We start from the raw sequence: 13,154 nt of genomic DNA on the forward strand, positions 1-13,154 counted from the left end.
ACATCAGCAACACTTACTCATCATTTTTTATATAATAAAATTTATGCGGACTCGCAGCATAGCGCATGCGCATGTCTAGTTCACTTCTAAAGATACATTGTGCAAGAATCTTTTCTTTATAAAAACCATCTATCAAGCACCTGATGATGCCATTGTCCCACGTCAGCTAGGAGATGATGACCTTAGTCACTTATATAGTATAAGGATCACCTCTTTCCCCGAGAGATGTTTTTTTCAAGGACAAAACTCACTATGTGGCTCTACTAGAACAATACATCTTAAGGGCCTACCATATGCGTGTGTAGGCACATATTATAATTGACATCGTCTATGGAAATGCCAACCATGTTGCGCTACCCAAGCCCCTAACCCAAGAGGCTATGATGAGGCCACCATCCCATGTCGACTAGGAAACGATGGTCTTAATTGCTTATATAGCACAAGGGTCACCTTTCTCCCCAAAAAAACATTTTTTCAAGGACAAAACTCACTATGTGACTCTAGTGAGACTTACCATGTGCGAGTGTGGGCTCACATCATCGTTGACGTCATCTATGAGAATGCTAGCCATGTTGCGTTACCCAAGCTCCTAGTTTGGGAGGTTATAATGATGTCACTACCCCCATCAGCTAGGAGATAGAGTTTTAATAACTTATATAGCACAAGGATCATCTCTCTTTTCAAGAGACTTTTTTCAAGGACAAAACCCCATGTGTGGCTTTGATGGGACAATACCTCTTAGGGGCCTATTATGTGCGGGTGTGAGAATACATCATCATTAAGGAGATGAGGGCCTTAGTCGCTTATAAAGCATAAAAGTGACCTCTCTCCCTAAAAGATGTCTTTTCAATGACAAAACTCACTATATGGCTCCGATGAAACAATATCTCTTGGGAGAGCTACCATGTACGGGTGTGGTCATATATCATTAGCATCTTTAAAGAATTTCTATATATACAAAAATAAAAATAAATAAAAATATCATGACCTAGATAGACATGAAGTAGATTAATGTAAGCAAGCTATCACTTTTTTTCAATTTAATTATACCTTAGTCAAGAATAAATCTATCACATATCTAGAATTTCAAGATCTTCACTAAAAACAAGGAATTTGGATGGAAGTTTGGTTGAGAATTTAGTTAATATGTTATTGGGAAAATAGTAACAATGCAAGGAATCGAAGAAGTGTACTTCTCCCTTTATATTTGTAGAAATAATTCAATTATGTAAAAATAAAACGATAGATTTTCCATGATTGATAAAAAGAGGTGAATTAGAACAAAATAATGTAACAAAAAGAACAAATAAAAACAAAATAAAAAAAACAACAATAGAATAAAATTCTCATTTGTTAACCAATCAGACTCAAGCCTTGAATAAAATCATGAACCATCTTGAGTCTTTTAACTATGCTTATATTTTTTTCTAAGTACATAACATGTAATTCATGATAGATGGATGATATACAAATTACTCTTAAAGATAATAAATGACATGTTATTTATGAACCAATTTAATATTAAATTATTAATTTTAATCATTTTAAATTGAGTCAAACTAGTTTCATTACTCAAGAGATCTAATTAAAAAATTATATTAATTTATCAATTTATTAATAAAATTCATGAATTTGGTTTGGTTTTGGTAACATTTTCCTTAATTATGTGATTTAAGTGATTATTATGCTGAGTATGAATACAATGACTTTAGTAGAAAGTAACTTGGATAAATTGGAAATATTGATAATTGAAAGATGATACCAAAACTAATTTAATTGAAACGCAGCCTTCTATCTTGTTGCAATTGTATTTTATCATGTATAGTTTGGACAGCATAAAAGCTTATAAAAATTCTTTTAACAATTAATTAATTAATTTTTAAATTTTTATCTTGTTCACAGATAAATTCACATATATAAATGCACATAAATTTGGTCAATATTATAGATTAATTAATATATCAATAAAAAAACTCTCAAATAAAACATAAAGAAATGGCCATATAAGTTGGATAGCACAAATCAGTAATATACCACAGAATCTGAATTTCAATACCCAAAAAAAGAAAAATAAATAAATTAAATCATGGAATTTACAAAATTGCTAGAAGCCTAGAAATCTCTCCACCGCACCCTAAAACCTTTTTAGGCTGACTAGGCCAGCAAAAAAAATCAAAGGCTGACTAGGCAAAATCACCCTAAATCCTAGAAAACCCTTCTTCCTCGTTAAACCCTAGAAGACTCGAAACAAATCACCTCCTCCTTCCTTCCTCCAGACCATTCCTTTGACCAAAAAGGAAAGTAAACCCAAATCAACAATAACCCTAGACCCTTCTTTCCTCAACCAACTAAAATCCCTCTCCCTCTCGGAAAACCCACGAGAACCCATAAAATTTCAATCTTTATCTCTCAAGAAAAGCTATAAAGATCCAATCTTTCTCACAAAAACTCCATAAAAATCCCATCTTTTTCCCGAAAAGATCAAAACTTTGATTGCAAAATGAATGACCCAAATGATCACAAGTATAGAAAATACCACCCATATCAAGACCTCTACAATGTTCCAGCTCAAAACCTCTACAACCTTCCAACATCCCCTGAATTTCTCTTCCATGAAGAATCTTTAACCCAACGCCGTTCTTGGAGTGAAAATCTCCAATACTACACAGGCACAGGTTACTTATCTGGAGCTATATTAGGCGGTGCTAAAGGTTCTATTGAAGGAATCCGTGCCGCGGAGCCCGGAGAGTCATTAAAGTTGAGGGTTAATCGTGTTTTGAATTCTGGTGGTCATGCGGGTAGAAAATTTGGAAACAATTTGGGTGTTTTGGGACTCATGTTTGCGGGGATTGAGAGTGGTTTGATTCATTGGAGAGATACTGATGATTTGGTTAATACTGTGCTTGCTGGTCTTAGTACTGGTGCTATTTATCGTGCTGCAAAAGGGCCTAGGTCTGCTGCTATTGCTGGTGCTATCGGCGGGATTGCTGCGGCTGGTGCAGTTGCTGCGAAGCAGGCTGTTAAGAGATATGTGCCTATTTGAAAATTTTGAAATTTATGGTTTTAGGCATTATGGGGTTAGGATTTATGGGGGATAAATGGTTTTGTGGGGGTTTGGTTGTTTGGTGATATACGGATTGGTTTAATGGATTGGCGCAAATAATTTGTATGACCGTATTTTATAATTCTATTTGTCGACTTGGCATGTGTTCCTGATCTCGTTCCTGTTTATAGGAAGTTTTGGGCTTCTAACTTGAACTTTTATTATAAAAAGTTTGTTTTGGTTATTTATTGGCTAGAAATTGAATTGTCTGTTGCTGTTTTGATGGGGATTAGTAGAGTGTATAATTGAATTATTTTTGGTGAGCGTTGTTGTTTTCCCGTGATCAAGCCTGTTAGTTTGCCTTTACTTTGCTAACATAATCCTGTTTGATGGATTATTTGAACCTATGAATCTGTGTGGTTGTTCAGGTTTTTGGCCTATGTAATGATTTCTCTGTGTGATGCTATTTTATCTTTTTAGGTTTATTCTGTTTGATAATTTCCTGACATAATTTATGATGTAATGTTGTAGTTTTCATTGTTGCACCTTGACCATGGATTGCTTGCCTGTTAGGGCATCGGCTTCCTATATAATGCTAGTTTTCCATGTAAACGTGCTATTTTCAATACTTGTATTCTTTATAGGTTTATTCTGGTGTCCTCTATGGTTGGGATCTGCTGGTGTTTTCAGTGGGAATTGGATGAAAATCTAGGCATTAGCGGGAAGAAAAGATTTGGGAGTAGTGGATAATGTTTCTCCTAAGTTTGAGGTATACTGATCAGTTAGTGCACAACAGAGTTCTCTATACAATATTATTTAGCAACACATAACTGGGAAATCTCTCTTTGGCTCCAAACTTTTTCTGGAGTTTAAGCTTAAAGATTGTCGATCATTTGGTGGTCAAAAAACTCTTTAGAATCTCTTAGCAATGTATTCAATCTTCTCTTCAACCTTTTATTATACAGGACTAAAATGGATACTAGTAGATCATGGCCTCTTTTCCTTTTGCATCTAAAGCAAAATTAAATGAGATTTTTATTCCTGTAAGATCAGGGCCTTTTCTCCTTGCATGATATGCCCCTAACTCCTATGCCTTGACCTTTTTTGGGAAAGAGGATGGTGTGTGGTCTAGAATTCCGATGTTGCATTCTGTATCCAGAGAAATATAGTTGCAAATGGTATTCATAGATATCACACTGCCTTTGATGGTTGTAGATTGTCGTTGTTTCTTGAGAATTTTGACTTCAAAAGCACTCTCTTCCTGAAATTGATCAACACGCGTAGAATGGTTAGATGTGTAGCAAAACTAGTGGCTAGTTGCTTATATCTATTATCCAGAGAATCCCATTGTGCAACTTCTTTAAAGCTTCTTTCTCCAAACATGTCTTGAGAATTGAATTATCTGGCTTGCTAAATTCTTAACTCCCAAATCATGTGTTTTTGCTTGTAATTAAATGGCTGCTTTCTCTGTTTTTTTTTTCTTCTGATCTCAGTTCTGTCCTCTTCTTTCAACTCCCATTTTAAATCCTGCTTTTTTTTAACATAGGGACTTTCTTCCTCGGTTGTGATTATGTGGTAAATTCTTCAATGAATGATTAAGTTCCTTCAAATCTATTTCTCTGACTCTTTTTTTTTTGTTTCATCTTCCTGAGTATGTCGTTACCAGATGTCTGCGGGTAGTTGAGTATGTGGGAACTTTTTTCAATTTTCCTCTGCTTAATTTGTAGTCTTTTCATGTATGCAATTTTGCATCTGTGGTGCTGCTTATGTTTATTATTGACCTTTTTTTTTTTTTCTAGTCTTGGGTGGTTAGATAGGAGTTTAAAGTAAGAAATCTGTTGCATGCATGCACTTAGCTTTTGGACCGTGTCAAGTCTTTTTTATGATATCATGGATTTTGCTGTCAAAATTTGTTTGGAAGACGAAACAGAATTATTTCTGTGAAAGATAGAATGCTAGGAGATGTTCATTTTTTTAAAATCTGTCTTATCAAAGCTTAAATCAAGTAAATTTTAGTGTGCTGAGGCAGGGAATAGGATCGAAGATCATGGATTTTGCTTTACACGTTATTTAGCTGAGGTTTCATTATGGAATAGGATCGAAGATCATGGATTTTGCTTTACACGTTATTTAGCTGAGGCTTCATTATGATATTTACAGCTTGTCTATTGTAAAATTGTGTTACGACTTACGAGGGATGGAAGGTAAGGAACTGGAAAGAGAAAAATATTAACGTTGTTGTAACTGCAACAGGTTCACTGATGACATAGGTGATCGTCTGAGTGTCATGTTATTCTGGAATCGAAACAATCTATTTGGGTTCTTGTCATTTGTGCCCCCCTTGACACCTCCTTTCTAACATGCTGATATCTCTATGGGCCTTATGGCGGCAGGTTAGGTTAGGAGGCTCTTGGAGTTTGTGGTTGGTGAAGTTTTCATTTCGAGGATCCGTAGGGAAAACATGGAAACGGACATGCATGGTTTTCTGACAATTTCCTTTCAAGCACCATAGTTTAGGGCAGCTCTCACATTACTTGTTCTCTCTCTTATGATCCTTTAAATATTAACCATTTCTTGTATTCTGACCAGCCTCACTGCGGCTTATAAACACTGCTTTCCAGGGAAAATTCGCCAAGTGAGCCAGAAGAGTCTTACTCTGACATCACGTTGTCAGCCTTGTTGTGCAGCTAGTTCCACGACGTGGGTTTGGCACCCTCTGCTAAACTGGCCTGCACAGAGAGATCCTACCAGTGTAGGGATAACTTGGAATGACTCTACCTTGAGTTTCGAGTGTGAGATCTATGCCAGTCACCCTGCAATATCGAGAGAGTTGGTGAACTTCTGTGGCTTCCAAATTCTGACAAAAAAAAAAGTCCAAAACGTGATGCATGCAGGAAACGTATAAAATTGAAAATAAATTTCTTTTTCAACCCAGGAAGTTGAATTGGGAATAACTCGTTCTAACTCCTAACTCTTGTTGCTAAAATATTTTAAAAGAAGAAACGAAAAAAAAAAAAAAAAGTGCCTGGAGGAAAGCATTCCTAGTTCATCCCAGCTTTTAAGAGATCTAATTTTTAGAATTTATTTGGGAGTGTGGTTGCAATTATTTTTTTAAAATGCTTTTCATTTTAAAATGTATTAAAATAATATATTTTTTTATTTTTTTAAATTTATTTTTAAAATCAGCGTATCAAAATGATCCAAAACATACAAAAAAATATTAATTTTAACAAAAATAATTGAATTTTTTAAAAAACACAGATTGACTCGCGTTTTCAAACATTTTTTTAAATCTTAAATCAATAAACATCATTCATGAATACCTAATTTGTTCCTATGTTTTGCTAAAATACAACCAGAATAATACGAATAAAAAGGGATCTATCAATTAACAAAATACTTTGATAAGATTATCGTATTAAAATATTAACATGGTAAATGTTTATTTATTTATTAATGCTTAGATTATCCTAGACATTGTGAGAGCATTGATAAATAATATAGATGAAAGAAATCCATGTATTTATAATAAAACATGCGAGTATATAACTCTTTGATTACAAAGCCCTTGACTTCAATGATAAATAAGATTAATTATAAATTATACACTCGTGTAATTCAAGGATATCTTATTAATAATTTAATTATATATTTGAGAGAGAAAAGGTAGAGAAAAATCGACCACCGTCCAACGTGTGAAACATAAATATATTATATTAACTAAATATTGCTCATGTTAACTTGAAATTAGATAAAAAAAATTAGCAAAATTCCACCAGAAGGACTTTTTGAGTCTTTGACAATGGAGGCTTGGGTTTCTTTTTCTCATGTGTGGCCGAATGTCAAAGCTCATCAAATGCATCAAATTGACTGCAAATACAAGGCACTCGTTTTTTTTAATATATAGTTGATTAGAGCAGAGAACGATTCCAACGCATGCAACGAATCTTTCAAATTAAGGCTTGATATCTGTGTTAATTTAATCCTTGACATGTTCTTTAACCATCAAGAAACCACTTCGAAATTAATTGTAGTTGATTATTTATTGTTCGGAGGCATCAATTCTCTGGTTCTAGCATCTCCACTACTTGTTAAGTTTTCACTCGGAGATACATGGCTGTGTCTATGTATCTCCTTTTGATTTTGAAATTATTTTCCAAGAATTACTGAGTGCTAGGATTCTCTGTTGCCGTCATTAAATATCATTTAATTATTATCTTGAAATAAAAAAAAAACATAAAATAACAAGAATTTTCTCTCTGTATCTTTTATTTTGTGAAGATAAAAACTTATTATAAAATTATTTTGAAGATATATTTATTTTATATTTTTATTTTTATCTTTTTAACCAAACATGTTTCAGGGTTTTTTATCCTGAAATATTAATCGAAGACAAAAATATAGAACAAAAATTTGAAAAATAGACCTAGAACAGTGTAGAGTTAGTTGTTAAGTAACCTCTATTTCTCCAAACCAAATGTTGCCAAAGTCATTTGAATGTGTAGACTAGCAATAAAATGTTTGAGCCTGTGAATGACCCTTTATTTTGGTTGTTTAAGAAATTCTGATTATGACCATTCTTTTAATGCATTATTCGTGTTCTTGTTTAAATCTTGTTCTTCATGCATCTCCTCTACCTATTACCAAAGAAAATCAATATTACGTGTTGGACCTACATTCCATATTCTAGATGTTTTGATTTTAGGTTTTATCAAGAAGGTTGAATGATTATGCAGAATATAATAATAATTTTTTTTAAAAAGTGTTTTTGGTTTAGAAAGATATTAAAATAATATTATTTATTTATTTTTTAAAAGATTGTTTTTGATATATTTAAAAATATAAAAAACATTAAATTTCTATGAAATGTTGTTCGGAATGAAATCCAAACTGCTCGGAAGACTATGATTTCTCTCTTTAGATTTTTTTGTCCGCTCGACAACCTAATCTGCCCTTGCTTTATTTAAGAATGGCCAAACCTAAGCTTGGTTGAGGATAATGTCGTCATAGAATAGAAAGAAGAAGTAGCAAATTTGAGACCTGTTCAATTTATAATAATACACTGAACCTTCTGTTACATGACAATCTAGAAGGAAGACAATAAGATTTAATGTTTCTACATTGTTTGATTTATTCAACTATAATAAAAAGACCGTCCATAGACAGTAAATAAAATTCAAAGAGAAGAAAAAATCTGCAGAATTGATCCTTTCTGCCTACACAGAAGCTTCTATCAATTTAACTTTCTTGTTCTATTGAATAGAGAAAAAAACAAGAAATAACCATCAAAATCTGAAGTGTCTTTATCTTAATTCTTTCTGTTTGGATTCCAAGAAAACTTCCAAGTCTTTGTGATCTCTTATAAATACACACCTCATTAAGTACAGATAGCACCTCCTCCTGCCTTCACTGCAATTCACTTGTTCTCTCAGAGTTACAAATGGCTTTCTCTAAAGCTCTTCCTTTTGTAACCATGCTTCTTGTGGTGCTACCTATGGTTGCTATGGCAGATATTGATGGCAACCTGACTGCTTTCTATGGTACACAACACTCTCTATCCTGCACTTTCATGCACACACAAGCACGGGTAAAATCTTGGATGTATGATTTGTTCTTTGTGAATTGCAGACAGGTTGTGTAAAGAAGTGGATTGCGGAAAAGGAACATGCGTAGGAGACAAATCATACCCATTGAGCTACAAGTGTGAATGTCAAGCTGGATGGAAGCAAACCCAATACGATGACGATGATGTTGATGATGAACACAAGTTCCTCCCTTGCGTGATTCCAAACTGTAACCTCCTTTTCTTTTTGGCTTTCTTTTCTGAACTTCATTCAGGGACATGGTACATGCAAGTAGCAGAACAAGACATGTTCTGATGAATTAAAAAGACAGATTTTGTACGTAATTTTACACATTAAAGTAAACTTGGTTCATTTTCTTGTTTTTTTGCAGGTACTCTGAAATATGGCACCTGCCAGCCAGCCCCACCTCCAGTTCCACAAAAAGAAGCTCCCCACAACAGCTCCTTCTTCGATCGTAATCACCAAAACCAAAGACCTTTATTCACATAATAAGATTCTAAAAATACTGCAGTCCTGCCTAATATCCTCTCTCTCTCTCTCTGCCACTAATTTTCTGTCCTGTTGATCATGTAGCTTGCTATTGGATGTACTGTGGAGAAGGTCAATGCACAAATAATGGAACTTATAGACACACGTGTACATGCAATCCTGGTTTCGTTAATCTTCTCAACATCTCTTACTACCCTTGCTACGGTGCATGTAAGAACTTTTACATGAAGTTTTAGCAGCGAATACTGATGGTAGATCAAAGAAACAAACTTTAAAAACTGATCTGTGCTATGGTTTTGGTTGTCAAGGTACTCTCGGATCTGATTGTGCTGACATTATTAGAATCGCAAACTCAACATCAACTGGATCTGGAACTGGAACCGGTGGAAACCCTGGTGAGAATACAAACCAAATATATCACCCATTCGTCGTAACATAAAAGATGTTATTTCAGATCTTGATGATTTCTCATCTATTTTTGTTATCCAGCTAGCACCATTCTTCCAGCAAAGTTCCAATGGATGATTATTTTGCTCGTCTCTATGCTTATGGCTCTGAAGTAGGATGAGAATTTAAGGAGGATCCTGGCTAACCAGCATTTCAGTTTCGTGATATGAGATACTTGATTATACTCACTAGTAAATTTCATTTGGTGCATCTTTCGATTTGATCATTCACCAGATTCTTATGTAGAAATTCAGTTTGTATGCGATTGAAAGTCGGAACACAGACCTAGATGGAGGCTGAGTGTGTCTATATAACGCTACAGGATCCATATGGTTTTTATGTAGTTGTATTGATTATTTATTTATAAATAACTGAGCTTGTGAAAAATATTTATCTATTCTTCTCTTTGGATTCAAGCTATCCACATAGATATAAAGCAACAAGATCCAAGTAGCTTCTGGGACGAATCCTATTTGTTAAATCGCCATCTAGTTTGATGATTGATAATTCCAATAACATGGCAACAACAAGAACGATGTAGTCTACATAATTTGGCCACAAAACTAAACACCGAGTACAAGTAACGAGCTACACAGTTGCCTTCTGCCAAGTGTGATTTTTCCTATCCGTTTCTGCACGAGACAGGCTTCTGTATTAGGTGCAAGCAAGTCCTTGTTAAGCAATCAAAATTCAAGACTTTGTGTTATAAATGGAAAGGATAAAGGAGCCGCAGCCTCAAAGCACATCGCCACTAAAGCGTTAAGTCTAGGCTGGCTGAGAAAAACAAAATTATACAACTAAGGCTGCTCATTTCTAATCCATAGTTCACGTTTGATTCGAGGGGGAAACGAACTGCCTCTTGGAACTACACAAGATGTTTCTCCAAATGAACGATCCCAAAACATTAAGACTATAGGATGCTATCGCAGTGAGTGATAAAAAAAATCAACTCTAACAATATTGTAATGCTTCCACGCCAAAATTTGCTCTTTGATGATTGTACATCTGATAACAAAACAGTCGATATTGCTAAGCTTTCCCCTCAACTGCTCAACACAATAAAATGAGATTCAAAGATGGTATAGATTCATAATTGATCCCAGATCTACAGACTACACTTGAATTGACGTTTGCTAGGGATTCCACTTTACAAAAGCAAATGTACCGCGCCATAGCAGCACATACCAGTCACTGAAGCATAACCAGCACAATGAGCTGTGTTATAGTCACTGTACTATCTACCTGGGAAAACACGTGGAACTCAATGTGTATTACATTGCAGGCAGGAGATCCAACAAGACATAGGATATTCACTTCATTGTGCCCTGGCTTCCTCTCTAAAGATTCTGAAAGCAGGAATATATAGATAGAATCATATTCAAACTTCTGTAAACCAGCATCATGATTGAACTATAGATACCTCTCAAATATTATTTATGAGCTTCTGTGAAACCATAACCATCGCTGCATCGTTCCCTAATCCCTCTATACAACTATTAGAAGTTAGGGTTTCAAATGTACCCAGTTAGCTTTTTCAGCTTTGTCTCCCGAAATCTTTTCACTCAAGCATCTACAATTCCTCCTTTCCATACTCTTCAGGCTTTGAACTAATTGATAGAACTAGACCTATGCTGTTTGCCAATTTGATGCACCATCAATCCATTACTGTTTTTGAGACTAGAATGCAAAGTATAAATAGTCACTTGAAAGCCAAAACACATCCCCTGTTCCCCTGGAAACTGCTATTACTAGAGGAACTAAATAAACCTGTTGCATCACCTGAGAAACATGTTTATAGTAGACAGACATGCCACTGCTCATGCAATTGAGACGCCAATTAACCTAGTGGTTTCCTTTTCAGCATGGTAGATTAGCATCATTAACAATGTAAAAGAAAAGATGGAAACCGTCTAAGATGTTGCTTGAGCACTTTCCTTTAAAAAACAAAATACTTCACTGCAGAACAACAAGAGAGAGCAACCCATAAACTAATACTTGGGCACTTTTACTCCAGTTGTCCTCACCAATGCACTTGCTATTGCCAAATTGTCAGTAGAGCAGTACAGACCTTCAGATTTCAATGGAGTTGAGTTCCCATCTTCTCACTCATAGACAACACAGTAAAAGGGGGGAAAAAAGGCATTGATGATTTTTTACATACAAGGGAATGCATTGGCACAAATTAAACCCTGTTGATTATAAATAACAAGACGCGAAGAAACAATATTACAGGTCATCCAATTATTCATCCCAAAATCAAAACAAGGTGGCAATAACCATGAAACAACCACTTCATTCATTTTGATCATTTCACATTATTTCACATTTCCATTCCTAAACTAATGAGAAAAGTAACAAGAATATCCAACTAGAGTCCCAACAGCTCAAATTCACCGCAACAAAAATAACGAACAACAACAGTGTTAATATAACAAAACCATCATATAACACAAGATTCGAAATTCTCACTTGCTTTTAACCTCAACTCCAGTCTTCCCAGCAATAATAACCGCGGTCGCCATATCCAAAAACAACCCATGTTCCACAACACCTTCAAGCCCCGAAATCTCCTTTCCGGCCGCATATCCATCTTTAATCGGATTCTCAAAATACAAATCAACAATATAATTAAAATTATCGGTCACATAGGGCTTCCCATCTTCACCAACTCTCAATTTAGCCTCAACCCCTTCATCTTTAAACAACTCTTGTAACCTCACCAAATTAAATTTCCAACAAAATTGCACTACTTCAACTGGCATTGCCAGTTTACTTCCACCAAGACCATCAACAAGCTTAGTCTCATCAGCAACAACAACAAACTCATCTGATGCTGCTTCAACCATTTTCTCTCTTAAAAGGGCTCCGCCGCGACCCTTCACTAAATTAAGTAGTGGGTCCACCTCATCAGCCCCGTCAATGGCAAGATCAATGTGGGGGTGGTCATCGAGTATTGAAAGAGGGATGTTAAGAGAACGAGCCTGTTCTTCTGTGCGTTTTGAAGTTGGGACTCCAATGATATTTGTCAGTTCACCGGTTTTTAAGAGCTCGCCGAGTTTGGCTACCACGAAGGCGGCGGTAGAGCCGGTTCCAAGGCCGAGGACCATGCCGGATTTGACATACTCGACGGCTTTGTCGGCTGCGATCTTTTTAAGTTCGTCTTGGGTGAGGACTGGGGCGGATTGGGCTTTAAGGGAGAAGATTTTGGTTGGGGCGCGGAGGTTAAGGGAGGGTGTGCGTAAGAAGAGGCGGGAGGAGGAAGGGGTGGTGTTGTGGAGGGAGGAAAGAGAGGAGGAGGAAGGAGGGGAGAGGAAGGATAAGGAGGCCATGGTAGGTGGTGGTGGTAGAGGGATTGGGAAATGAGAGGTGGTTTTGTTTTTTTAATGGGTTGTTCGATCTTAGTCCAAAGTGGTGTGGTTGTTATAAGTTTGTTCGTACTCGTGGGAAGAAACGAGGAAGACAAACAGACTCATAGCTGTTTTTTTTTAGGTTGTTGGATGAGATTGTTGGTGAAATGGAATTCTATCTTTTTTTTTTAGTTGGTTTGGTGGTTACTTGCAATAATTTTATGCTATGTGTTGATTATTTTT

General features: G+C 35.6%; 3 protein-coding genes across 3 annotated transcripts; 2 read left to right on the top strand and 1 right to left on the bottom strand.

Moving 5' to 3' along the window:
• Window positions 1-2,169: 2,169 nt before the first annotated feature.
• On the top strand, window positions 2,170-3,287 carry LOC7487662 (mitochondrial import inner membrane translocase subunit TIM23-3). The gene has a single exon (XM_002319030.4). It carries the CDS (start codon window positions 2,501-2,503, stop codon window positions 3,041-3,043), a length of 543 nt encoding a protein of 180 aa, XP_002319066.1. The 5' UTR covers window positions 2,170-2,500; the 3' UTR covers window positions 3,044-3,287.
• Window positions 3,288-8,305: 5,018 nt separating this feature from the next.
• Window positions 8,306-9,961, top strand: LOC7487663 (uncharacterized). Its single transcript, XM_002319031.3, has 6 exons — window positions 8,306-8,583; window positions 8,672-8,836; window positions 8,999-9,082; window positions 9,202-9,327; window positions 9,426-9,512; window positions 9,607-9,961. The coding sequence occupies exons 1-6, from the start codon at window positions 8,484-8,486 to the stop codon at window positions 9,678-9,680; spliced, it is 636 nt and encodes a 211-aa protein (XP_002319067.1). The 5' UTR covers window positions 8,306-8,483; the 3' UTR covers window positions 9,681-9,961.
• Window positions 9,962-11,837: 1,876 nt separating this feature from the next.
• Window positions 11,838-13,072, bottom strand: LOC7487664 (probable ribose-5-phosphate isomerase 3, chloroplastic). The gene has a single exon (XM_002319600.4). The coding sequence runs from the start codon at window positions 12,891-12,893 to the stop codon at window positions 12,030-12,032; it is 864 nt and encodes a 287-aa protein (XP_002319636.1). The 5' UTR covers window positions 12,894-13,072; the 3' UTR covers window positions 11,838-12,029.
• Between the last annotated feature and the right edge of the window lie 82 nt (window positions 13,073-13,154).

Source organism: Populus trichocarpa, chromosome 13 (assembly GCF_000002775.5).
Source record: "Populus trichocarpa isolate Nisqually-1 chromosome 13, P.trichocarpa_v4.1, whole genome shotgun sequence".
Classification (NCBI taxonomy): Eukaryota; Viridiplantae; Streptophyta; class Magnoliopsida; order Malpighiales; family Salicaceae; genus Populus; species Populus trichocarpa.

What these genes read in the sequence shown, in the direction of transcription:
- LOC7487663 (XM_002319031.3), top strand. Translation starts at nt 8,484, where the DNA reads ATGGCTTTCTCTAAAGCTCTTCCTTTTGTAACCATGCTTCTTGTGGTG. An exon ending in CAACCTGACTGCTTTCTATG is followed by an intron (nt 8,584 to 8,671) that starts GTACACAACACT and finishes TGTGAATTGCAG; the next exon opens with ACAGGTTGTGTAAAGAAGTG. An exon ending in CTACCCTTGCTACGGTGCAT is followed by an intron (nt 9,328 to 9,425) that starts GTAAGAACTTTT and finishes TTGGTTGTCAAG; the next exon opens with GTACTCTCGGATCTGATTGT.
- LOC7487664 (XM_002319600.4), bottom strand. Translation starts at nt 12,893, where the DNA reads ATGGCCTCCTTATCCTTCCTCTCCCCTCCTTCCTCCTCCTCTCTTTCC.
- LOC7487662 (XM_002319030.4), top strand. Translation starts at nt 2,501, where the DNA reads ATGAATGACCCAAATGATCACAAGTATAGAAAATACCACCCATATCAA.